The 25,728-nt window shown below is 51.7% G+C and overlaps 2 protein-coding genes, 1 long non-coding RNA gene and 1 other non-coding gene across 6 annotated transcripts; 2 read left to right on the top strand and 2 right to left on the bottom strand.

Annotated features, from left to right (window-relative positions):
- Nucleotides 1-1,188: 1,188 nt before the first annotated feature.
- On the bottom strand, nucleotides 1,189-8,487 carry NDUFB2 (NADH:ubiquinone oxidoreductase subunit B2). 2 transcript variants are annotated; one of them, XM_037138833.2, is made up of 4 exons: nucleotides 8,332-8,485; nucleotides 4,711-4,855; nucleotides 2,629-2,727; nucleotides 1,189-1,277 (listed from the first exon to the last, which is right to left on the bottom strand). In XM_037138833.2, exons 1-3 carry the CDS (start codon nucleotides 8,424-8,426, stop codon nucleotides 2,653-2,655), a joined length of 315 nt encoding a protein of 104 aa, XP_036994728.1. In that variant the 5' UTR covers nucleotides 8,427-8,485; the 3' UTR covers nucleotides 1,189-1,277; nucleotides 2,629-2,652. The 2 variants fall into 2 exon arrangements, with proteins under 2 accessions (XP_036994728.1, XP_036994736.1); XM_037138841.2 differs by lacking the exon at nucleotides 2,629-2,727 and having other exon boundaries at nucleotides 8,332-8,487.
- On the top strand, nucleotides 8,142-22,739 carry LOC119044492 (uncharacterized). Of its 2 annotated transcripts, none has more exons than XR_005081628.2 (4): nucleotides 8,142-8,262; nucleotides 11,371-11,469; nucleotides 19,938-19,994; nucleotides 21,708-22,739. It is a non-coding gene; the product is annotated as an uncharacterized LOC119044492 (long non-coding RNA). The 2 variants fall into 2 exon arrangements; XR_005081629.2 differs by lacking the exon at nucleotides 8,142-8,262 and adding an exon at nucleotides 8,495-8,601.
- Nucleotides 13,305-25,640, bottom strand: ADCK2 (aarF domain containing kinase 2). The gene is made up of 8 exons (XM_037138826.2): nucleotides 23,886-25,640; nucleotides 22,906-23,052; nucleotides 20,013-20,141; nucleotides 18,941-19,036; nucleotides 16,613-16,864; nucleotides 15,726-15,854; nucleotides 14,802-14,855; nucleotides 13,305-13,739 (listed from the first exon to the last, which is right to left on the bottom strand). Exons 1-8 carry the CDS (start codon nucleotides 24,813-24,815, stop codon nucleotides 13,599-13,601), a joined length of 1,878 nt encoding a protein of 625 aa, XP_036994721.2. The 5' UTR covers nucleotides 24,816-25,640; the 3' UTR covers nucleotides 13,305-13,598.
- On the top strand, nucleotides 21,192-21,329 carry LOC119044660 (small Cajal body-specific RNA 11). The gene has a single exon (XR_005081656.2). It is a non-coding gene; the product is annotated as a small Cajal body-specific RNA 11 (non-coding RNA).
- Nucleotides 25,641-25,728: the final 88 nt, after the last annotated feature.

Below are 25,728 nucleotides of genomic sequence, written 5' to 3'. Positions count from 1 at the left end.
GGAGGCTGCCGGTCGGCTTGCTTCCTCTCGGGTCGGCTTGCTTCCTCTCGTCGTGCCCCCCGACAACTGAGAACGAAAGGAGTGCAGACCTGGGGGAGGCCTGGGCATGCTCACCAAATCACCCCTCACTCGCCCTGCTCAGGGCCTGCCGGAAGCTCCTCACTGCACTGCACATCCACCTAAACCTGCAACCATGACCTGTTAACCTCCTTGGCCCCAACCCCTCACCTGCCGGGACCCCACTGGACTTTCTGTTCCTTAAACACGCTGACTTTGGTCCCACCCTAGGCTTTGGTTCTTGCTGTTCCTTGTCCCTACAGCACTTTCCCCTCAGACGTTGCAAAACTGGTTCCTCCCACTACTAGTAGTTCAGGTTCCTGGTCAAGTGCTTTCCTCACCCACCCCGAAGACCATCTGTCTCCAGCACGTCACCCAACGTTACTTCCTTCGTGGCACTTGACAACTTTATTTCTTCCCTCCCTAAAATCTAAGTTCCCTGTGAACAGAATCTTACCTGTCTTGTTTAGCACTGAATTCCCAGTGCCTAGGTGGTCAAACACCCAAATTAAAAATATAAAGAGTTTCCAGGCAAGCCATTAAGCTGCTCTACCCTGCAGATTTTTACCTTTGGATAGAGGAAAATCCTGTCCTTCTGACTCTCAGAATCTTGATGCTACAGATAGCTGGTACTTTGAAACAAATTTTAGAAAAAGTAGAGTATCCATTTTACCCTTGTCTCCCATTCCTCCAGCCCTAAGAATTCCTAGCAAAAGTGCCTTATGAGTTCCACAAATGACCACTGAACACAGTGCTCAGCCCACAAGAGATACGTAAACACAATAAATGGCCTGCCCGGACTTCTAACCTCTATACACTTGGCAACAAGACACCGGCAGTAGAGAAATGGCAGGTTTTGACTCTCAACAAACACATAACTAAGACAGTAGCGAGGGAGGCAGGCAGTATCCCACTGGAGCTAAGTGTGGGGTCAGACTGCATGTCATTACCCATCAGTGTGTCACCCCAAGCAAGTCACTCCGTGCCCCCGAAACTCAATGATGAAAGGAGCTAACAGCAACCTGTCCTGGGGGCACCCGAAAAGGTCCTCTGAAAGGACCTCTCAGCGGTTGGCACGGGGAATAATCCAAAGAGGGTTGCTGTAATCAGAAACATCCATAACTCAGTTCCTCATTCTCGACCAAAACACTTTATTTTACAACTTCAATATCCCATAGGAACTGGAGTCCATACCTTCGTGAACTTCTCTCACCCGGCTCCTGCGGTAAAAAAGAAACGGAAAGCTTTAAGTACTTTCATTCTCAGTAATGCAAGTCCATAATTCTGCCCGTTCGAAGACACAGGCATCCACTCAGCACTAGTCACGCGAGCGGCCTTGTAGAGGCGGGAAGCAAAATCGCCACGCGCTCTCCAAGGGCTTACATGCAGGGGCGTCCGCCACTGGCATCTCTGGGCCACGCTGGAAGGAGAAGAGTTGTCTTGGCCCAACACTAACGAAAACTGACGACTGGAAAAAAGGTTTTAGGTAAGTTTACAATTCTGTATTGGGTCTCACCCCCAGCCATCCTAGGCCATGTGCAGCCCGTGAGCCAGGGACAGTCTAGTTATCACAACAAGTCACTAGACAGCGCGTGCGGGAATGCTGGGATGTCCGTGAGGGCAGGAGGAGGTCGCTGCTGCTGTAACTGTCATGTCAATAAGCTACTTCTAACTTAAAAATTATAAGGGCAGTACTAGTAATACAATTGAATGGGAACACTCAACTATCATTTAATGCTCCCTATCCTTCAGAACAATTTTCAAGGCATTCTGAATGATGGCAATTAAAATTGTGCGATGATTAATTTAAAAACGTGTTAAGTGAGACTGTCTTAACCTCTGAGGGATTATAGGACAAGGAAGTCCTAACACCTTCCCTTTGGAAAAAGAAAAACTGACTTCCTGAACTGGAAATGAAAGGGCCGTAACCTTGTACTGTTTAAATAGTTAATTTCCACACAAATCCGTATCATAGCACTCCCATATGCTGGAACGTGCCATTTAAATGCTAAAGGATGCCCTGGCTGGTGTAGCTCAGTGGATTGAGCATGGGCCTGTGAACCAAAAGATCGCGGTTTGATTCCCTGTCAGGACACATGCCTGGGTTGCAGGCCGGTTCCCAGCAGGGGATGCACCAGAAGCAACCATACATTGATATAAAAAAAGGGAAAAAAAAAGCCAAAGGAGAATACTAGTATTTTTGCAACTGCAAACATACACACTGTACACCCACACCTGTCCTGTCCACTCCTTTAATCTCTGTGCAGAGTTGGTACCTAAAAAAAAGCCTCTGCTGGATAAATGAGACCCTAAATTGTAACATAACTTAAGAAAAAAGAATTTTTTTCAATATACAATGAAAAGGAAGAGGAGACCAAATTAGGGTGGGGTGAGGTGTGCAGCAAATGTAAAACTACTATATTCAGAAATGAGGCGTGGTAAGGATTCATTGTTTTTCATACTGTTAGAAAATACATATTCCTTCGAGACCATCATAGGTACAAAGTCAGAACAGCATTACTGACAAGAGGTAAGTGTGGCTTTAAAAAACCAGAAATGGGGCAGACCCACTTGTAAAGAGTCCAGTCTCCGTGTTCAGTCTTCATCATCAGGAGGGATGCCTAACTCCTCATCCGTCCACCGGGAAGGGTCTGGATACGGAAAGTGACCCTGGTGACATCGTTACACAACAAAACCAAAGAAGAGTCAAGTTTCTATGCTCCACACAATTACATTTAAAGAGAAATCTTGTAGCCCTGGCTGGTGTAGCTCAGTGGATTGAGTGCGGGCCTGTGAACCAAAGGGTTGCTGGTTCGATTACCAGTCAGGGCAGATACCTGGGTTGCAGGCCAGGTATGGGGTATGCAAGAGGCAACCACACATTGATGCTTCTCTCCCTCTTTCTCCTTCCCTTCTCCTCTAAAAATAAGTAAAATCTTTAAAAAAAAAAAAGGCAATCTTGTAGAACTTATGACATGTGGACATGGACTAAAAGGGGGGAATGGCTGTGGGAGGACGGGGTGCAGGATGGAGGGGAATGAAGGAGAAATGAGACAACTGTAATGGCATAATAGATAAAATATATATATATTTAAATCTTGAATGTAAAATGTGATAATGCTGTAACATACACAGCCCTTGACACGCCACAGGAGCAAATCCTGCTACTTCACTCTATGGTCCGACTGGTCTTTGATCTGCTCAGTACAAGCTGTGGCCTGGATTTTAAGCGCCTACTCATTCTGAAGCCGCCAGCCTGAGCCAGAGTTTGCGTATGTGTTTGTGATGGAGGACAGAGGAGATGGAGGCGCCGGATTTCAAGGATACCCCACATCTCAGCAAGGCCTCGAAGCCCTGGCACGACGTAACGCTGTCTCAAACTGCGCTGTCATTCCTGCTGGGAGACCTGGGAGCCTGCGGTGGGCTCGTTCGCCTTCAACCCCGACCTGGGGCGCACCTGGCTGCACCATCGTCTCACACCGAGTGGCCACACACCCTCCCAAGCGCTCGCCCCCAGGGAGGAGGGCAGGCGTCCACGTGCTGCCCGTGCAGACACTGGGCAGCTGCTCCCTGGGCAGCCGGACGCAGAGTTTCTAAGAGAAATGGGACATTAATCAACCTGACACTTCTGAAACTTAATTCACATCTTTTCCTGCCCTAAGAACAAAACCAAATTTACTAAAATTGAAAAGTATTCTCGATCAACAAGCACAGATTTCAGTGGCTTAAAGCCGTCATTTACCAGTGAACAGGGTCTGGACAAACACAATGAAACTTCCCCCCTCAAAACACATCAGTCCACATCTACCCCCACCCCAATCTGGCTGCCTCGGGCCCCCAGACAGACTCTGTGACGGTCATTGTTTAAAGAATTTAAGTGTGAAACTGAAGCTGCTGATGAACTCCTAGCTCAGAAGGTAAAAAGAAGTTAGTTTCTAGTCTCCCTCCAAATACAGCAAACTAACAGATAAGCCGCGCACTAACTACATGCGCACCCCTTAGCAGAAAAGATACGCTGCATTAACAAGATTGCTGCGTACACACAGGACAACATGAAGGGATATACAGTAGCCCCCTTATCCACAGAGGATACGTTCCAAGACCCCCAGTGGATGCCTCCAACCATGGATAGTGCTGAATCCTACGCATACAACGTATTTTCCTATCCGTAACTGCCTTTTCCCTTAAGGGAAGCACTTTACAACATCTCTTTGCCAGATCTGAATGGCCAGCGTCACTACCCTTGTACTTTGCAGCCGCTTTTTTTTTTACTTTTTTTAAGTAAAAAAGGGAGTGACTTGAACACAAGCACCTCGATACAACACTCGATCTGATAACCGAGATGGCTACTAAGGGAGTAACTGACAGACACTGTGTACGGTGCAGAGGTGGCGGACAAAGGGACACGTCACATCGCAGGCAGGACGGGGCAGGCCAGCGCAAGATTTTATCCCACTACTCAGAATGGGGCACAATTTAAAACTTTTACATTCTTCATTTCTAGAACTTTCCATTTGATATTTTCAGACCATGGTTGAACGAGGTAATTAAAACTACAGATAGAAAAGCAGTCTACACACACAGAAAAAAAGCTAAGTTATCAATGTTTCTTCCCCCTTCCCACCCACAAGGAGAACACTTCCCTGCACGTACCAGCACAGCATCTGAGTCGTGCCAGAAGCGCCAGAGAATCCAGAACCACATGGTTGCACTGAAGAACTCGGCCTGGATCACCTGGGATCTGGTGAGCTGGGGGAATTGTCTGTACCGGGGCTCGATGTGCACGCCACCGCCAGCACTGCGAGACAGAAGAAAAATGTTAAGCAGCTGCTGCATCGTCAAAGTTTTCATTCGGTCATCCAAAACTCGAGTGACATCCAGAAACGAAAGCTAACGCTTCTCCTCTCCTCCACGAAATACAGAATGAGAGCATTCCAAGATCCCTCAAAATATTCCTTTTTCATAAAGCTCACTTTAAACTTGTATCGCAGAAAAAACTGGCCGGAATTGATGAGACTAATTATGATTTTCCTTCAGTGAATATTCGTGTATCATGCACCAGAAATAGGAGTGTGCTGATAATGAGGTCCCAAGAATCTTGGTTAAGGGATTATGAACCTATAGTAAGTAGTCATTAGCCAATCCAGAAAAATAAGCAAATTAATTTTGTTCTATTTTAACCATTTATTTCAAAGGCAAATTATGTCCTCTGCTCTGTTGCAATCTTCATTAGAAGACCACTCTATGGGCCCTGGCTGGCATAGCTCAGTGAACTGAGGGTGCGCGCTGCGAACCAAAGGGTCAACCAGTTCAATTCCCACCCAGGGCACATGCCTGGGCTGCACACCAGGTCCCCAGCAGGGGGAGCGGGAGAGGCAACTGAGGCAACCGCACATTGATATGTCTCTCCTTCTCTTCCCCTCTCTCTAAAAATGAATAAATAAAACCTTTTTAAAAAATCAATTGTTTAAAAAAAAAAACAATGGGGAAGAAGACACTGTAACAACAGGCCGCTGCTTTGACAGGTTTTAGACACAATCTAGTTATAAGGGCCCATTGTTTAAACTCATTAAATAAGATTTGAGAAGTATAGTTCCAACCCACTCTCCCCGTTTCACTATTGCTACAATGACATGTTATTTTAACTATGACTTGAAATAAGTGGGGTCCCAAACCGAGGTTTTTAAGTGTCAAGTCTAAACACAAAAACACACCATAACTCTCAGTGAAAGTTACGTTTTTAAAACATAATGGGTTATGTTTTACTCTGAGGCTTGAAAGCCTGTATCCCCTCCCATCCCGTCTGCCTCGTCACCTACAAGGTCCTCCCTGATCTGGACCTAGCAGGTCTCGTCGACCCCACCACTACCTACCACTCTCCCCTGTGCTCACCCCACTCCAGCCGCCCAGCCTGCTGGCCCATCGGCAGCACTCGGAGCCTCTGCATTTGCTGTCTCCTTCGTGGAGATGCTCTTCCTGGCATCTTTGCTTGGCTGCCTTCTCATCACTCAGTCCTGGTTCAATTCAAACCCTCAGGCATGCATTCCTACATCATCCTGCACATAGTAAACCAACCCTCATCCCAGGGACTCTAGATTATTCCCTCGCTTTATTTTCTTCACATCACTTAACAGTACCTAGCCCTGGCTGGTGTGGCTCAGTGGATTGAGTGCCAGCCTATGAATCAAAGGGTCGCTGGTCCAATTCCCAGTCAGGGCACATGCCTGGTTTGAGAGCCAGGCCCCCAGTAGGGGGTGTGCAACAGCCAACCACACAGTGATGCCTCTTTTCCCCTCTCTCTAAACATAAATAAATACCTTTAAAAGAATTATGCTTTAAAAAACACTAGGTACCTAAAAGTTGTTTCTTTTCTACTTGTGTCCTTTCTCCAGAATGGAAGCTCCATCATCTTTCCTGTTTTCTGTTCTATCCCCAGCACCTAGACAGAATCCTGGAATCTAGAAGATATTCCACAAATACAGAGTCCAGCAGAAGTAACCCGTGCTTGAGTGTAGTTGGCAGGGTAAATGATATGGGTGCAATAATCTGTAGTTTTAATTTTTAAATTTCACCTAAAATGTCATACAGTATGCTTCAGTGTGATATTGTATGTTACAGAATTACAGACTTATGATTTTGCAACAAAAGGGGGGGCATTATTTGTACCAGACCCTGTATTTATTCACTTGCAACTCACACTGTAAAATCAGCATGTGCAATGGAAGTACCAAGAACTCAGTGAACAGCAACACACACACACCCCCCACCGCCCCCGTCTCCCCATGCAGAGTGAAGGGCTACTGTGGTACCTCTCCATTATGTCTCAGCTCAGGTCACCTAGGCCTTCTCCTTCTTCCCACCCCACACCTGTCCCAGCTCCATGTCCTTAATAAACACGTGACTTTAGACGAGTCATTCGTTCAATTTCTCTGAGTCTCAGTTCCCTCACAACAGCAGGGACATACTTGTATGGTCCTTGCTCTGCACAAGCAACTGCCCTGAAACACTTTAGAGTATGGTAATTCATGTAATCCCTAGCAGTCACCATTATTATCCCCATTACATAGGTGAGAAAGCTGAAGCAGGAAGAGATCAAGACACTTCCCAGGTCACACAGCTGGTGTGGCAGGCACTCTCCTGCACTGCCTGTTGGTAAAGTATAGAGGATGATCTAAGGGGCCTTCAACAACACCTGGAAAAATCCAAGGTACTATTTTCAGTGCGGCTCTTACTGACTCTACACTACCAGCTCGTTTTTGGCAGGTGTGCCCCCCACCCATCCCCATGCTAAGCTTTCCTGTAGGATTTTTGGGCTACACACCTCACCAGTTGACTCTTTTGCTCATTCCTTTTAATGCTGATGTTGCAAGAGTGAACTCTAACGTAAAATACGGACTTTGGGTGTCAATGTTTTGTCAATGTAGGTCCATCAACTATGACAGAGGTACCACTCTGAAGGGAGATGGTGACAATGGAAGAAGTGGTGCATGTTGCAGAGGGCAGTATATGACAAGTCTCTACCTTCCACTCGATTTTGCCGTGATTCTCAAACTGCGCTAAAAAATAAATTTATTTTTTAAGAAAAAGAAAAATTCTGATATTGCCTGAACATCCACTTTTGGCTCTCTCCTCTCGCACCTTCCACGGGAGGTGATCGCCTCCCGTGCCTTAGGGAAGTAGTAATTCTGCGACCTGCAGCCAAAGTGATTTTTCAGAATTAAAATCTGGTCACATGACATCTGATTGAAACCTCTCAACGACCGCTGTCGCCTGGGTTAGGTTCTTCAGCCAGGCATCAGGACCCTGTGCCGTTCCCTTCCTATGCTCTAAGGCCTCCAGCCTCACCTCTGCCACCGCCAGCTTCGCACTAGCCTAGACCACCCTCGCTTCCTCAACTTCTGCTCTAGCTTCCAGATTATCTTCAGGCTGTGTCCCCATACAACTGTGAATTTCTCCAGGGCAGAAGGTCCTTAGTGCAGGAACCTGTCGTCACCCTCCCCAACCCCCCACCCCAACACACAGCATTTACTATCTGCCAAGAGAACAGCGTCCCCACTCGCCCACTATAATCAGCTCTCGCAGGACCTGGCGTTACGACGCGTGCAGGACGCACCGCCCCACGCGCGGTCGGACTACAAGTCCCAGCATGCATCGGGGTGAAGGTCGCAGAAAGACCCGGATCCGCCCCTGGCGCCCAGCATCAAGGTGAGTACGTCCCAGAAACTAGCGCTTTCTGTTAGAAGCAGCCAAACCCCCACCCCAGCCGACACTTACTGACGGACTCCGTTTCCAGACAACCGGGCGCGGAGGCCTCTGAAGAGGCCGCCTCCACCGCGAACTAAAGGCGCCAGCCGCGTCACAGCCGACATGCCCACCCAAGTCCGGACAGCCACCCGGAGGCCGCCCCCAACGTGCACGTCACATCCCCCGGCGCCCCGCCCCCAACGTCAGCGCGTCGCCCCGCCCATGGGCCTGTGGTTGACGTCTGAGGGGCCGGGAAGCCGAGTTTCCCAGTTCAAATTAACATCTCACGTCTTCTGCAGGGTAGGGCTGAGCGCAAGGAGGAACCCAGAGCGTCTTGGCTTGGGGGTTGAGGAGGCGCCCTGCGAAAATCGAAGGAAGTAGTCGGCCCTGGTCGTTCCTAAGTGTCGGCTTTGCCGGGCTCGTCTGCTCGGAGCGGCGCGCGCGCGCTTCCCCGGGGATGGGTCTGCGGACGCTGGCGGAGGGAGGTGGGGCTACCGCCCCGGCGTCCCGGCTGTAGGAGCATCTGTTTGTTAAGCGGGTGCCGAGACTCTCTAACACCGAGTCTGAGCTCGCTCCTCCCTACTGGTGCAGATCTGGACGGTGTTTGCCTATCTGGACCTGCCACTTGGCCGGCTGCTCCCGAATTAGCTGCCTTCCAGACCCTCTTAAGTTGCCAAATCCTTTGTGAACCAGTGGTCCTTCCCAAACCTAGTTTTTGAACTCGCCTCTCCTGTAAGAGGCTCACGATGACATCTTTAAGTCTTCCTTATTTTATTGTTGTTCTGCAAACTGTAACTTTATCAACAGGCGGAAAGTAGGTCCCAAATACCAGTATATGGGCGACTGGTGGTATCAAAGTCAACTGAGGAGGCCGGCCCCACATACTCTAAGTCTGGAGTAGGGCCAAGGAGTCTGCATTTTAGCACAGCCTCTAGTCTGGGCAGTACTCCTAATTCCTTGATCGTAAGCCAGCCCTTGATTCTTGGCTGTTGTTTCTTACTATTACCTCCTATTAAATCCTGGATGGATTCCAAGCTTCCCTAGACGCCCCTCCCCAAATTCTCAGGGCCTCCTCTTAACGGGCTGTAGTTTTCTTAAGCACCTCCAGGTTTAACAGCCTGCTAGCCTAGCCTTGGCGATTCCAATTTGAAATGGGACCCTTGCTAAGCACCTCAGGTTCAGAGTCACAAGCATGAAAAATAGGATACCTATGGAGGGACATGTGGACCTAAATTGAGGAATTTGGGTGTATTTGACTATAACTGACACCTCTCCTCTGCCAAGATATGGGCCTCCACGTGCCCTGTGACAGGATTGCCGAGCTGCTCCACTCCCTTCAGAACAGCCTGTTAATTTATCCTCTGGCCCTGTTCTGCCCTCCTAACTACAGCTGTAAATTAGAAAAAAGAATCCACTGTTTTCTGGACGTAAGTTGACTTTCCAGTTCATAAGCCACGGTGTGGCTTCGTCTGGGCTACTATTCACCAGTTACCCTTTCTACAAACCACTAAGAGAGTGGTTTCTGAAATGGGAGGACAAGGCTTGCCATCTTCCTAGGGAACTGGCTGCCCAAGCTGTATCTACAGCTGCCGTGCTCCCGGCAAAGAACGACGCTGTGATTCCAACGCCACAAGCAGCACAGCTCTCAAACAGCAGAGAGCATGGAACTAGGAATGAAGATCTGAAGTCCAGACCTCAGCTCTGCCAATTATTAGCTCTATGAATTTGAGTAAACCACTTTATTGCTCAGAGCGTCAGTGCCCCTCATCTTAGTTTGAGTCATTTAAGATAGTACCTGGCCCACAGCATGCGCTCAGGGAATTTTTATTCCTTTATTTTACCTTCCTTAGCAGCAAAAGCTATTCAGGTGAATGAAGATTCATTCACCCTCCCCAGCTTTTCTTGCTGAATTACAAAACAAAAAGTTTTAACTTCAATGCTTGCTTGTATTTAAAGCAATATTGATCTGTAGACCATTTAGGGGGTCTTTAGTTTTGTTTTATGTCACAAATTCTGATGTTACTATAAAAAATTTATGATCCCAATCAATAGACTATTTTGACCGTGTAGCAGTGACATTTGTCTTGTGGACACACAAGACAAATATCCCTTACTGCCTTCTGCAGTTTGCACGATGGCCCTCTTTTGCATTCTAAGATGACAACCTCATTTGGATGCGTTTTTTAAAAGATTTTTTTACTTTTAGAGAAAGGAGGAAGAAAGAGAGGGATAGAAACACCCATTGGTTGCCTCTCATATGCGCATCCCTGGGGGACCAGACCTGCAACCTAGGTATGTGTCCTGACCAGGAATAGAACTGGCAACCTTCTGTTTTTGCAGGATGACTCCCAACCTACTGAGCCACACCAGTCAGGACAAATGGATGCACTTTAGGTGAGGGAAAGGGTGCCAAGCCCTGAGCTCTCAGCTTCTAAATGCAGATCTAATTCCCGGTCAAATTCTGACAAACTGTATGGACAGACTCTAAATGACCTCACAGAGCATCTAACCCCAGACAAGAACTTATTCTATACCTGCAAATAGAAAACAAAGCAAGATGAAAAAAATAAATTGTTCACAAAACTTTTGTTTATTTAATGTCCTACTCTTCCCTTGTGAGTCCTGGAAAGAAGGAACCAGCCTTCCCAGCAGTTTCGGCAGCACTGAAATGAACCCGCACTTCCTGCTGGGGAGGAGGCAGGTCTGTGATCTCTGCTGGAGAAGGCACACCAGCCACTTCCTCCACTTAACACCCCAGAGAGGGGCCTTTTCTCCCTAAGTTGATGACTACATAAATCCAGTTTAGTATTTTAAAGATTCTTATTTTTTTAGTCTTCGTTGATTTCAGAGCAAGAAAGAGAGAAACATTGATTTGTTGTCCTCCTTGCTTATGCATCCGTTGGTTGATTCTTGTACGTGCCCTGACCGGGGATCAAACCCACAACCTTGGCGTATGGGGATGATGCTCCAACCAACTGAGCTACCCAACCAGGGCAGATTATTTTAAAAATCAGCAAATTACATACATTCAAGCACATCCGTTAACCATTTGTCTCCTTTTCGATACAGCCTGTGTTCATTTCCTGTTGCTGCTGTAATAGCTCCTGAGAACCTAGGCCATTAGTGCAACTGTCCACGAGGAAATGGATCATGCCAACAGTCACACACGTGAGTGTAGCATCTGACCCGCCCTAGTGGGGCCTCCAAATGTTTGTGCAAGACCCTGAGCAGAGGGCCCGGCTAAGCTCCACCCAGATTTCTGACCTGCAGACATGCGAGGGAATAAATGTGGTTCTAAGCCACTAAGTTTTGGAGTAGTTTGTATGCAAATGGCTTGATTAAATCCATCGGCTGTAAGGAAAGGTTTGCTGGTGCTGCTGCAGGCTCAGGGAAGCACCTGCTCTGTACGTGTGCCCCCGACTTGCCTCACCTACTAGGTCTGTGGGTCCTGGTGCAGGGCTGTGTGTCTAGCTGGTGTGCCCATGAGGAGGGAGCGGGACAACGCTACTTCCTTCTCCCTGCTACCCCTCGCCTCCCTGTTACCTCCTTGCCTGATTAGAATTCCCTCCCCTCAAGACTTGGGAAGTAAAACATCTCTACTCCTCTGGAAAACACTTCGCCAAGGGAATCTCTGCCGAACTAAATGTGACTTGCTCCCTAAAGGACAGAAATGAGCCCTGGCTGGTATAGCTCAGTGGGCTGAGTGCAGGCCTATGAGCCAAAGGGTTGCCGGTTCGATTCCCAGTCAGGGCACATGCCTGGGTTATAGGCCACGTCCCTGGTTTGGGGCATGTGAGAGGCAACCACACATTAATTTTTTTTCCTCTCCCTCTCTTTTTCCTTCCCTTCCCCTCTCTAAAAATAAATGAACAAAATCTTAAAAAAAAAAAAAAAAAGAAAAGAAAAGGACAGAAATGAGGAACTTGATCCTAGTTCTAGTCCTGTGGCCAGAGCAGGACTTTCAGAGAACCGGAAGGCTTGACTTTTCACTCACTGTCTAAAGCAGCAGCCTGCAAAAACAGCAAGAGAATCCACTGGGATGAGGGAGCAAATACTATTTTTGTTTAGAAAAAATAAGAGATTAAGCTTTATTAATGTCCACACTACAAGCTGATCCGGGGATGCTCGTAGTCCATGAGGGCCAGCCCCACGTCAGGTCCACTTTGAGGGGCCAGTCTGTGGGCCCAGCACAGAGGGGCAGGCAGTGGCCACCACCCCTTAATTCACTGCCAGGGTGTCACTGAGTGCTACTGCAGATTTCAAGCCCTGGTTAAGAGGCTGTACTGATTATATTATCTATATATTACTATTAACCAACACTAACCCTGGACAAATGGGTGAGGGCCTGAACAGTGCTCAGAGAAACTACAGCCTGAGCACTACCATGTGAGTCCAGGAGAACTTGAAGAAGGCAGAGCTGCCCTGGTTGGGTAGGTCAGTTGGTTAGAGCATTGTCCAGATACCGCGAGGTTATGGGTTTGATCCCTGGTCAGAGCACTTACAAGAAGCAACCAATGACTGCATAAATAGTGGTCCAACAAATGGGTGTTTCTCTCTCTCTCTCCCCCTCTCTGCCCCCAACCCAAGTAAATTTTTTAAATAATTCAAAAAAGAAAAGGGCAGAGCTGATTCTGCTCCTGTCCCTAATATATCAGCCACATTAAATGTTGCTTTTCTTTTTTGCCTTGTGATAAAATTTAGCAAGAAGTCAGCAAAAAAATATTTTAAAGTATAAAGAAGATAATTTGAAGTACAGTGAAATTTGCCCTAAGTATATATTGTGCCTCCAGATATTTGCTAGTGATGGTATATCACCTGTGTAAAATGTACAAGTCATATATGTATGGGCACATAAATACATTCAACTTTTTACCAATGGGTGCATTTAAAAAGGGGAAGTCATCGGTCTACAGGATTTAGTGACATTTCCTGACCTAATTCTCAGAGTCCGGGAGGGTCCACCCGATGAGGGAGTGCAGAGGGTGAAGAAGAGAGAAGAAGAAAACAAAATAACTTAAGTTTATTTGTCCTCCTCCACAGAACCTTTTCCCCAAAATAGAGTCTCCCACCAGGCCCAGCTCCTACAACTGAATAGATGGGACCCCCTCCCTCCCTTTACTTCCCCAAATAACCCAAAGCTGTTTAAACAGGTGCCTGAACCAAATCCGAGTGAAAAGCAACGGGCTGCCCCCCACACATCCCAGTTTGTAAACGTTCCGGCTGCCCCGGGAGAGGCTGTGGGGAGCGGCCTTCAGTCCTCAGCAGAGGCGGGGACCACCGCACAGCCACGGCCATGGTCAGGGGGAAGACACTAGCCCTTTCAGCAGGAAGGGCTTTGCTGCCTCCAGGATGTCCAGTTTGGGGTCCAGCGAGCGGCCAAGCCCCTCTAGCACCATGATGGCAAACACAATGGAAGCAAAGTTGCTCTCAAGCTTCACCTGGAACAGAAAATAAGTGGTTCTTTCCAAAGCCCGTGGGTATATAAAGAAAGTTCTGGATAACGACGTTGCTGTCCACTCTCGGCCTCTCGTACCCGCCCATGTGATGTTTACTGCCCACAGAACACTGTCTCCCCTGCCCCATTGCTTTCCCCACCATCTCATCTACTCCCCCAGCCTCCCATCTCCTAGTATTATAAGGAAAAGTTGGGGTGTTCTCTATAGCACATGTGTGACTTAAAAATAATAAAATTAGTATCTCAGAGATATAGCAGAAATTATCAGTCTACATAAGGGTCATCCTTCTGACCAGCCAAGTCTCTGACTTAATTCTGTGTTATGATCCTTGATAAATGGCTGCCTCTTCCATGTGGTATTTCATTATCAGACTCCAGAACCTCAAGAAAAACAATGGAAAAGTCCATCTTCGGACAAGAATCTTCCCTTCCCTGCTCTCAACTCCTTACACCCTTGGCTGGCAGCTTTACTTTGAAGAACAGCCCAAGGCCACACTCCATCACAAGGAGACAGACAAGGGCCAAGGTGAAGAACTCTGAGACCACCTTCCTCAGGGGACAGGGGACAGGAGGCAGAGACCAGGACAGATGTGCCGGGGCCTCTGAACATGCCAGGACAAGAGGCACCTCCTCTCAGGCCGCCCCCAACCCCAGGACTTCACACCACACAGGAAAGAGCTGGCTAAGGAAGACGGAGCTTAACACCAAGGTCGTGAATGTGGACAGAGGAGGGAAAGGGCATGAAAGCTTTAGTTTGCCTGTTTTACATCTGTGAACCCATTTGCCACCGCTCAGTATCAGAGATGCTTAGACGGCAGAGTCTGACGGAGACGCAGACCAACAGTGTGGCGACAGTGTGCTGGACCTAGTGCGTACCCGGGGGCAGCACTCTTCGTGCTGATCAGCTGGCACAGAGAATGCTCTCGAAAACGAGATCGCATAAAGAGGAGTACTCCTCTCCACCCTGTGGCTACCCACCGGCCTCCCCGAGAGCTCCCTCCAGGCCGACCAGAGCACAGGGGCTCAGCTCGGCCTGGGGCCTCACCTTGTGAGTCATCAGTAACTTAAAGACGCTGGAGAGAAGGCTGGAGACTTGAAGCTGGAAAAGAGAGTAAAATAAAACTGACTGCAGACTGAGAGTGCGCAGCCCCCGGCACCGCTTCTCTCCCTTCCGGGCCCCTATCCTGCCCCCACCACACCAACCTCCCCCCCCACACATACACACAGACACACACACACACACAGACACACACACACACAGACACACACACGCTCACCAATGAGTGGAAAGGGACTGACTGACAAACTCCAGAAGGACTGCACATGCACAGACCCAACTCCCATCTTGAGTATGAGGAGCCTGAATGAAAAGACTCCTTCCAGGAAGAGGCCTGGAGGCCCAGCTACCCCTGTGCGAGTCTACCCGCAGCACATACTAAATAAGCTTGATCGGAGGGCCAGCTGCCGCTCCGCCCTGCCCGTGGCCCCTGCTTGCTCTGACTTGATCCTGCTAGTGTAGACCATGAACTTGGGGAAAAAACGGGTTTCCTAGAACTGAGTGTAAGACACAAATTGGGCTCTGGCTCAGGCCTAAGTAAAGGAGGTGAACTTGAGCTAAGTCCTTGGGCTGCTCAGAGACCTTGGTCGTCTCTCCTTCCAAGCTTGGCTGCGCTCCGAAACAGAAGAAGCCCCAGAACAGCTACACCCCAGACAGGGAGGGGTGTGACACTATAAATAGTGCCCCCGCAGCCACCCTGAGAACCTGGCCAGGGACCACTCTGAGAGCCAGAGATGGCAGTGGGCCTCCTCCCACCTGGGAGGTGTGGGCAGAGGAAAGGTTTGTTCTCTGTCTGCCCTGAAACTCAAACCACCTCGAGACGTCTCCCCAGTGAAAGGTGTCCCTTCACCTTGGGGTCTGTTCTGTCCCAGGGCAAGAGCAAGGCCCCTGCCCCTGGCGTGGCCTGCTCACCTTTTCCAGGGTGATCGTGTCCTTCCTGGCCTGGGTCACCAGTGTGGCCATCTCAGCCTTGAATCGCCCGACGTCCCTGCACTCACTGGCCCGAGCGTGATGCAGGATGAGCTCGGCCACTCTGTCACCCTGGAAGATGCAAAAGAAGAGAAACTTTGTAAGTCAGGAGGGCACAGACCTAGGTGCTCTGCCCAGACTTCTCCACATCCTAGCTATTCCCACCTAACTCTTCTACTGTCCTGACTCTGGCCACTGCTGACCAACCAGCCTGGCCTCAGAGCCACCAGGACCTGCCACCAGGCTGGACCAGCCTCGCTGTGCTGGGAGGGTCCCTTCCTGGCCCAGCCTCCATGCACAGCCTCCTCCACCAGGCCCGAAGCCTCCATGGTCTCCCAAACACCCATCTGCCCCAGTGGTTACTGCTCATGCCTTTCACTTCCCACAGTACTGCCCCAGGGGCCAAGCTGTCCCTCCTTGGGCTGTGACCTCCTTCTTCCACCCAAACCCGTGCTAGGGAACACACCCCGCCCTACCTGCCACTGTGGCCCGGGGGACACTACACTGGCTCAGGCTGAAGCCTCTGTCCACCCCCTCAGAAGCCTCCTAGTGCCCACCTGTGTGCTTGCTGAGGGTGGAAGAGATAGTACCACACAAACTACACAGCGGCATTTGGGAAAGAGGCCTTTCTTTCCATCCCAAACCGTGATGTGCTGGGAACTGGCCTCAGGCACAGGCACCAGCCCATTCACACTACAGCCGTGATGTTTCTGTCAGGAGCACCCTTGGCAGATGTGGCATTTACCACAGTGACGAAGGCTGAGAAGCCCCGAAGTTCTCAAGAGCCTAAGAGATTTGGGCCCCACTCCCGAGGGCCCAGTGGGTCTCACCTGTCCCATTGCCACGGCCATGAAAACCGCCTGGAAGTTCCTGAGGTCCGCGGCCTGCAGCTCAGCCACGATGCCAGCATCCAGGAGCACCAGGCGCAGGGGGCACTGCGCAGGCGTCACGGACGCCACTAGCGTGTCACAGACATCCACCTGCTGCAGCCGCGCCTCTTGACTCGCAGAAAGACCATCGGCGCCCTGGACCAGGATGTTCCCGGGGTGAAGGTCTGCGTGGACAAAGTTGTCCTCAAATATCTGCAAGGAGATCAGCATCCTTCAGGGCTCAGTCCGTCCTCACCACCCTGTCGCTACCAGGCCGTGCATGGGGCGAGCTCCCAGTGACGCACAGCAGAGAAGGGGGCCTGCGATACAGCCTCGCTGTTTGGCGTCATCAGAATTTGTACAGGGACAGGCCAGGGGGGCTCTCAAGACAAAAGTTATTTTTGAAGTCAAGAGCATTAAAAAAGATTATAGGAAACGTAAAAAAATCAAAGACCATGCTGCACTTCAAAAGACTTATTTTTACTCTATGATTCGAGCAGTTACTATTCAAATTAAGTATCTACTCATGGTTCAAAGATTTTCCCGCAACCCTCTATGCCTTTATTTCAAATATTTCCTAAACCAGACTTGCCCTCCATTACCTCCATGGGTCCACACAGTGAGTCTAACAGCAAAACTGACCACCACCTCCTGGCACCCAGACTTGGGCAGGCAGGGAGAAATGGCTTCGACCCTGCTAAGCAGGAAAGAGAGCCCCAGGGACTGTGAAGGACAGGGAGTCAGGCGTGAGTCTGTGGAACAGAAATCTGCCTCCCGCGAGAGGTCATCTCAGTGGTCAGAGAAACCACCAGCGACCTTTCTGGAAGGGGAAGGAGAGACCCGGTGTGGAGGTGCAGAGCAGCCGCTCCTGGAGAGGCTCTCAGGCAACTCGTCCGGCTGGCACAGAGCCCCTCCCAGTCCAGAGCCTGGCTTTGCTGGTCACAGAGGCTGCTGCTACCCCATGAAAGCCCTGGGAACTGGGGAAGCTACTGAAACCTGACCCTGATGCCAAACCTCCTGGCACCTTGCTGTCAGCTCATCCCCTTGGGGCGTACGCCCCCATCCTTGATCCCAGGAGCTGGAAGCTCCCCATGATCTCCCCACTCCTGGGTGCTGCCTACTGGGCTTCTACCCTGGCCTCCCTTCTGTGCCCGCCCCTCCCCCACAGTGCCCTTGGAGCCCTGTTACTGGGGACAAAGTCCTCTACCCGCTAAGCTTCCATTGTACGGACGAGTGGAAACCTGGCTCTCCCGTGAACACCTCACTTCCCCAGGAGCCCCGCAGGGGGCGCTGTGGGCTCTCCACACCCACGGACCCTGGGCTGGGGGTGGTGGACTTGGGGCTGCCCTGCGTCCTCTCTGCAGGAATGCTTACCGCCTCCGCCTCGCCGTCAGCTCACACCGCACCACCACCCTGCTTACCTCGGCCCCAGGGCTCCTTCTCCGTCACTTCCATTCTTTCCTCCCGCTCTCAGACCACACCTGGTGCCTTCTTACCCTGACTGTGCACCCTCCAGGCCTGGGCACTCTCCTGCCTGTCCAGCCTGGACCTGCCATCCACCCCTCAACCACTCTCTTCTGTGCCGACCACCAGGGGGACGTGGGAGCCTAGACGATGCTATGCTCCTGCGTGGGCGCTGCCCAGTGCCGGGTTGCCACTGTTACTGCCGATGACACAGACAACTGACATTGCTTAGGGCTCTCTATGTCCTTTTCTCAGTGTCCGTTCATCAGTCATTGCCAGGCAGTCCTCTCATGGGTGACGCCTCAACTTCCTTCACATCCCAGCTGAGATGGAGCCACTTCCTGAGCAAACCTCTGGGCTGGAACAGGCCCCTCTTAAATGATCCTCTGGTACCTGTACTTACCCTACATATGATTGACTTATGCATGGCTGGTCTTCGACTAAATGGTAGTTCTGTGCACACTGTAAGCGTGTCTGTTTGGCTCACTGCTGTAGAGCCAGCACTGCCTGGCACATAGCATGTGCTCAATAAATACTTGCTGAATGAATGAACAAAGTAGCATGTAACATACAATACTGTCTTAGGCTGTTTGTAGATAACTTGGGCGGCCCTTCCCACAGCACCTTGCAAGGTGACAGAGTGCAAGCCACTGAGAACGTGCATAGCAGAGAGTTGGAGAGTGAACGGGTGTCTTGTAGGCTCAGCTATTTCTAGAGTGGACTCTATGCTTGGCTTGCCCTCCACCAGGGTAGCTGAGCAGCATCTCCATCATTTCCCCACATGCTGGGCCTGCGCACCCTCTCCCAGCCCGAGAGCTCACTCACCATCTTCAGGAGCATGTTGATCCCCAGCCGAGCAATCTTCCTCTTCAGGTCGACGGGGATCCCCGCCTGCTGGTAACTGGACACTGGCACGCTCTCCTCCGGGAAAATCAGGGAGGGGACAGCTTTACCCCGGACAGCCCTGCTCCTCACCCCCACGGGGCACACGGTGTTCCCTTCCCCACCAACCCAAAGAGCTTTTCCTTTCTCAGAACCCCGATGAGTCTGTCGCCCACAAGTTGATTTTAGCCCATCTACATTTCCCTTCCCTTCCACTTCTCAAAGGAAAACAAGTCCCGTAGGTTTGTTAGAGAAGCAGCCCGCTGACTCTGCCACCCACAGGTCGGGACGTTGCTGTGTGGTGGGAACAGACAGGAACAGGCCCTGGAGAGCTAGTTTCTGGTCAGGAGTCGGCCAAGAGAGACATGAATGAGTTCCGTGAGCCTGAGCAGGAAATGGACCAAAAGGGTGGGGGTAGGAGACAGGGGAGGCTAGCCAATAAGCATTTCATATAGGCTAGTTATTTAACTGTCAGAGCAGCTCACCGTGATCTTGTTGTCCCTAGTTAACAAATTAAAGAACTAAAGCCCAGAGAGTTTAAGTAACTTGCTTGGGGTCACACAGCTTAGTAACTGGGAGGTGGCATCACTTCCCTGGATGTACCGTCTTTGCAGAGGGGGCTGGACCAGGAGCCTGCTAAGGCCAAGGACATGACCCAAACACTGGCTGCACACTTTCTTTCTGCAAACTCTGGCTGAGGGCATTCTGCATTCAGTGTGTCACGGACCCCTGGGACATCCCTCTGAGGCAGGAACAGTGGCCAGTCATGGTACATGAGGAAACCAAAGTCGCCCCGCAAACAAAGTGGCAGAGCAGATTTTCACATCCACAAAGTCTGCGGCCACTCAGCCACCTCGCTGTGCCCCTGCCCACCCCACGGCACCTGCGGGCTCCTCTCACGAGGACTGATCCCATGCTCTCTCGGCTCCTGTCTTTTCAGACTAAAGCCTTCAGGTGAAGTGGAGACGGCCCAGCTGTGAGCAAAAGGCATGGCCAGGTAAGTCCGGACTCTTACTTCATACGTCTCCACCAAGACATCCCTGGTGACGAAGGGATGCAGAGGGGTGGGGAAGCGGACGGACTGCACGTTCAGGAAGTTGCACTGGAAGTGTTCCAGGTTCCGGGCTTCGTAGCGCAGGTCGATCTACAGGGAAGCGGAGAGGGAAGGCGAGGGGCGGTCGGGGCCCAGGGATCGCAACCTCTGAACTGCCAAGGACACAGCCAGTCAGGAGAGCCCCTGCCTTCTGCTCCTCCCGCACAGCTCTGGGGGACACGGGAGGAGGCATTCTTTGACTAGAGGCCTCCCCAAAGTCCTGGTCCTCCCCGGAGCTCCTCTAAGCTGCAACAGCAGACACCCTCACAGGACCGTGGCCTCCCACTGCTTCGCTCTCCCTTCTCTGCCCACCTGCTTCTCGCCAGCCAGTGGACGCCCCCCACCTCCCAGGGGCTCAGCACTGCCCTCACTAGCCCACCCTCCGGCCCTGCCCCTTGATCCAAGCTCCCTCCCACCCACACTACCCCCCACCCTGCTGGACCAACACTGTTCCCCCAAACTCACCAAGACTTCCACTTGCCAGGCCCAAGGGCCCAGTCCCATTTTTGTCCTAATTAAATCTACAACCTCATTCTCCCTGCCCTGCTCGTCTCTCCACTCTCCGGGCTGCTACCCCTGCCTCGCAGCTGCCCCACAGACGCTGACGTGTCTCAGCTCCTGACCTTCACCGGCTTTTGCTCTCTCTCGGCAGCCCCTCACGCCCTCAGCTAGCACCTCCCGATGACGGAACCTTGACCTCCAGTCCAGCCCTCCTCTGCCAGTCTCCAGACTTACATTCATGTACATCTAGGCATTGCCCTGTGGAAGTCCAGAGACCCTTGACCTTAATGTCTAAACAGAATTTGCTTTCACACACACCCACGTGCACCCAGTCACCCAAAAGCCACTGCAGAGGACTTCTTCCCTTACCCTCCACACCGACCAGTGCCCAGTGCCATTGACTCTGCGGCCCTAACCTAACCACACCACTCTCGGGTCTGCTCTCCTCCACCCACTGCCACTCCCAAGGGGGCTGGCAAGCAGGCACCTGAACCCTAACAGATGCATCTGAGTTGGGCTCCCCTCCCCACAGTCTTCCCTCTCTGGGAGATGCCCCCCTCCATCTGCTGGTGTCCCCTACTATCTTCAGAATGAAGCCTACTGTCCTGGCCTCTGCTTTCTTTGCTCCCCTGTGCTCAGTTGTAACGGGAGTCTGGCAGGACACACGGCAATCTCCCTCTCAGTTTAGGAGGGCCGTCCTGAGTATAGGGCTGGCTCTTAAAGGCACGAGAGGACACTAAGAAAAAAAAAAGAAGAAGAAGAAAAAGAAAAAGAATGAAGCCTAAATTTTCCAGGATGACATCCAAGGGGGAGATCATGGTTTGGCCCCCCTTCTCTCTTCAGACCCATCTTTTATGCCTCTCTGTTCCTCTACCACCCCAAACTCTAGCTTCACCCAGTCTGTACGCTGCCAAACTCCCCAGGCTGCCTGACCTGCCCCGCTCCTTTGTCTTCCTTGTTCCGATTGGAATGTTTCCACTAAATGGTCCAACTGTAAACACCTACCTCGAGCCAAGGGAGCCTTGACCCTCAGGACAGAAGGGCCACTTTCCCTCCTGAGCCCCAACTGAACCTGTAGAGACTCCTACTATATCTCCAATCAAACACTACTTGCAGGTATTGACAGGTCAACGCCCTCTGCCTACAATATATTCCTATAGTTGGAAAGAGCTCACTTGACCTAGTTCATCAGCTTCTAACAGACTCCCACGCAGACACCAGACCAAGCTTTCAAGCTGGGATCGCGAGAGGACTACTGGACACAGCTAGTAGGCAAAACGGGGTGAGATAGAGATCTGAGTTCAGTCTGATGGGACCCCGGGATGTCTTTTGGACTTCTAGAAGGTGAACGGATGCTCAGATGGGCGGTAGAACTGAGAGTCATTAACACAGAGATGGTTATTGAAATATAAGCTATTTTCTCTGTTTTAATTTCCTTTTGTTATCAAAGCTACACTACTCCGTAGCATAAAGCAAAGACTTCTAAACACTAAAACACATCTCTTGAACTTAAAACCTTATATCCAAATGAGGACTTAGCACACTGCTTCTGAAAGTCTGCCCACTTCTGCACTACCGATGGAGAGCCAGGGCAGACGCCTGCTTGAAGCCACAATGGCCCCCAAAGTGCGTCCACCAAGTCTGGCCACTTAAACAGGTGACCCCAGACCCTGGACAGGGAGGAGGTCCTAGTCTGCTCAAAAGCCCTGGAAACAAAGCAAAACAAAGGCACAGTGTGTGAGTTTCCTGACCGTTCTTATCGCCCTGGAGTTCAGCCTTTGACCGTGGCACTTAGAGAGAACGTTGTATGTTCCACCAGAATGACTACACCTTTCTCCCAGGCACTCAGAAGGCCGTACTTCCCAAGCACCCTTGCAGGACCCTTGTGATTAGAGCTGACCTGTAGACTAGGAAGGAGTGACATTCATCATTTCCACGCCTGGCCACAAAATCTCTCACATGGTCCTCCATCGTTTTTCTCCCAAATCCACACTGACCCTACATGACACATGTTGAAGATGGCAGTGCCGAACTGGGGAGGAAATTGGTCCCTGAGCAGCTGTGGAGTAGAGCTTCCTCTCTGTCCCCCAGTTCACCTGCATGGAACTTGGTTACTAAACAATAACCCTGTTGCATTAAGCTACTGAGATTTGGGTGTCCTTTGTTATATGGACTAGTGTTACTTACCCTGACTAACATACCATACTAGCCATGACCTACAGAGAAATACTCATTCATTCAGCATTTACTAAACAGTTGCTAATGGCAAGAACTCTGTTAGAGGCTATTTATAACTGAGGGAAGGAGAATTCACCTGTTGAACCATGAGCTTCTCAAATTCCTCCACTATCTCAGGCAAGCTAAGCCACTTGATTCCTGGCAAAAGTCCAAGGACTCTGCTGCCCATCTTCATCAGCAGCAAGTCCATCCGCACCTGAGAGAGCAGGCCGGGGTGCAACACCTGCCAGGAAGAAGAATAGTGAGACCACGGAGGGCTCAGGAAGGCACATCCATTCACTCAGCCAGACTGGGTCCCACCATCCAAGAAGAGCCAGGTGGCTTCTCTTCAGAGCAAAGGGGAAGTGGTCCCCACACCCAGGATGCTCTTGCCTCCCTCCCTCCACGAGCTTTCCCTGAGGAGATGCCGTCAGCATCTCCTCTGCACTGCACTTAGCTTCCTGGGAAGAATAGATGGGCTTTTTGTTCCCAAATACATTTAGGTCAGGGGCTCCCAAAGGGTACCTAGTAGTCACCATGGGCTGCTTGGTGGAAACGCAAGCAGGTTCTTTCCCAGGTAGTAAAAGAGCATCAGGAGGACCTGCTGCTTGTGTCTGCCAGACCCCCTGGGTTATGCTGAACAGGACGGGACAGTGCGGGAACAAGAAATGATGGAGCCCGGCCAGAGTGACAGGACGTGAAGTGAGAAAGCCACTTCTGTAAAAACGAACACTGCCAGCTTGGGCTTGCCACAGCGCATGTGACCTGTCTGTCTCTGATTTATCCTGACCCGAGAGTAGTCGGTCAGCTGGCCGGTGGTTCCTCTGCCCGGAGGCAGTGAACTCCAAACCCTCTTCATTTTCCTTTATCAGACTATTCCCACCACCTCTCCCTCAAGCCAAGAAATAAAACAGCTCACACATTACAGGCACTCAGATAATGCTCAAACTCATGCAAGTCAATGGAAGGCAATGTGGGATGGTTTGCAAAGGAGGGGCTCCTGGTCTAGGGTAGCTCCACAGGGTCAGAGAGATTTTAGAGACCAGCAGGGCCCACCGAAGACATCAGAGCACTTACTTTCACTGCCACAGGGATGAGGTGATGTGGCTGAGGGGGGTGGGCAGGTGCCAAGGCCTGGGACACAACTGTGTCTGATCTCGTCAGGTCGGCTTTAGGGAGAAGAAGTCTTTCTAGAAACGACTGGTCGGCAAGATTTCCTTGAGACCACCACCGCTTCTCCAGGTGCCCAAACAGCTCTCTCAGCCCCGCAGCTGCCCCAGCCTCTGAAGGAGGCTGCAGCCTGGAAGCCCGGGCGAGTCTCTGGATGCCGTCATTCTCCAGGAAGACAGGGTTGGCACGTGCTTTGTACACTTGGGCCACGCAGCCTGAACCCACGGGGTCCTGCTTCTCGAAGCGGAGGACCTTCCCCCAGTCCTCCCCAAACGCCTGCTGCAGGATGTGCTCAGTGTGAGCCCAGGGGTGCGGAGTCACCCGGACGTGTAGCTTCGAGAACTGGGCACAGAAGGCCTCTGAGAAGAGATCTCGCCGGGTGCTGGCCCACTGGCCCAGTTTGATGTACGTGGGGCCGGAGGTCTCTGTGGCTTTCAGAAGCAGGTGCAGCCAGAGGCTGGAGATGCTGGGAGCCAGGTAGGTGAGAGGGTAGAGTAGGAGGAGGGGGAAGAATTTCACCAGGAGAGCCCCAGCTCGCAGCCCCAGGCGGAGGTAGAGGAGGCAGCCATGCCACGTGTCTTGGGAGACTCTCTCCAGAGGCCCATTGTCAGCCAGGTCACTCCAGCTGGCCCTTGGCTGACACGCGTTCTCAGAGGCTCCCTCACCAATGTCCCCATGGACTGAGACGAGTTTGGGCAAAGTGCCAAGCAGAAGCCAACAGAGTCTGGAATTTCGAGGGCATCCAAAGGGTCTTAAAAGATAGAGTTCCTTTCTGAGCTCAAAACCCCTTAGGTACGCCAAGCAGACCCTGACAGAGAGGCGCCAAGGAGTCACCATCCTCTCCCAGAGTTCCGCGGCCTAGGCTGCCTGCCCTCCGCTTAAAGGGCACCTACCTATGTTCACACTTCCGGCAAGCGGACTTGAGTCCGGGACCACAGCTGACCCCGTTCAGCTCACGTGTAGTCTAAGCCCAGTCCTGCGCCCAGCCCCCCCGCCGCCGGGCCGCACTCCCCCTCCGGCCCCACAACCCTGCCCCGCCTTGCCCGCCCGAGGGAACGGCCCATCCGTCCCTCCGGGCCCCACGCCCTACTCCCTCCTCTCCGGTAGGGCCCTGGCCCAAGGCTTGAGGCTGCCGGCGGCCTTCGCCCGAGACCAGCTGCGCCCACGGGGACTTTCAGAACGGAATCCACTGTGAGAACCCGAGGGGCCAAGCCAGATTCGAAGCCAGGCCCAGGGCGAGAACGTGGCCTGCGCGAGGTGGCCGCGCGGGCGGAAACAGAGCCGGGCGACCGCAGCGTCACTGCGTTCTGGGGCCCGCACGAGGTCACCGGTGTGGCGGGGTACCGCTTCTAGGTGCTGGACGAAGGTGGAGTCGGGTCGGGGTCAAGGGTTTGCAAAGGGTCGCAGCACAGAGGCCCGTAGGGGGCCCCGGCCGCAAGGGCGAGCGAGGGAGAGCGGAGGAGAGCGGGGGGTCGGGGTGCGAGGGCTTGGGAGTTGGGTGCACAGAGCCTGGGATCGGAGCAGCGAGAGCGGGGAGGAGGTGCAGAAGGCAGAGGATCCCACGCCGGGAGCTGGAAGCCGAAGCAGAGGGCCGGGAATCAAGCGCGGAGGACCCGGGATCGCGCTCGGAGCCCGAGCCTCCGCGTCTTCCGGGAGCGCCCCGCCCACCAGTTCTGGCTCCGCCCCTTAAAGCGGACGCGGCGCGGACACCCGCAGAGGCGCACCCTGAGCCTAAGATCCTGGATCCTAG

Source organism: Artibeus jamaicensis, unplaced genomic scaffold (assembly GCF_021234435.1).
Source record: "Artibeus jamaicensis isolate MK-2021 breed Jamaican fruit bat unplaced genomic scaffold, CSHL_Jam_final scaffold_2172, whole genome shotgun sequence".
Classification (NCBI taxonomy): domain Eukaryota; kingdom Metazoa; phylum Chordata; class Mammalia; order Chiroptera; family Phyllostomidae; genus Artibeus; species Artibeus jamaicensis.
This window is presented reverse-complemented; position numbering and strand designations above follow the sequence as displayed.

Excerpts from the sequence above, each read along its gene's own strand:
- NDUFB2 (XM_037138833.2), bottom strand. The coding sequence starts at position 8,426 with ATGTCGGCTGTGACGCGGCTGGCGCCTTTAGTTCGCGGTGGAGGCGGC. Across the intron at positions 4,856-8,331 it reads TCTGGAAACGGAGTCCGTCA|TGCTGGCGGTGGCGTGCACA; the intron begins GTAAGTGTCGGC and ends TCTGTCTCGCAG. Across the intron at positions 2,728-4,710 it reads ACGACTCAGATGCTGTGCTG|GGTCACTTTCCGTATCCAGA; the intron begins GTACGTGCAGGG and ends CGATGTCACCAG.
- ADCK2 (XM_037138826.2), bottom strand. The coding sequence starts at position 24,815 with ATGGTGACTCCTTGGCGCCTCTCTGTCAGGGTCTGCTTGGCGTACCTA. Across the intron at positions 19,037-20,012 it reads TCTTGGTGGAGACGTATGAA|GAGAGCGTGCCAGTGTCCAG; the intron begins GTAAGAGTCCGG and ends ATTTTCCCGGAG. Across the intron at positions 15,855-16,612 it reads TGGCCGTGGCAATGGGACAG|GGTGACAGAGTGGCCGAGCT; the intron begins GTGAGACCCACT and ends TGCATCTTCCAG.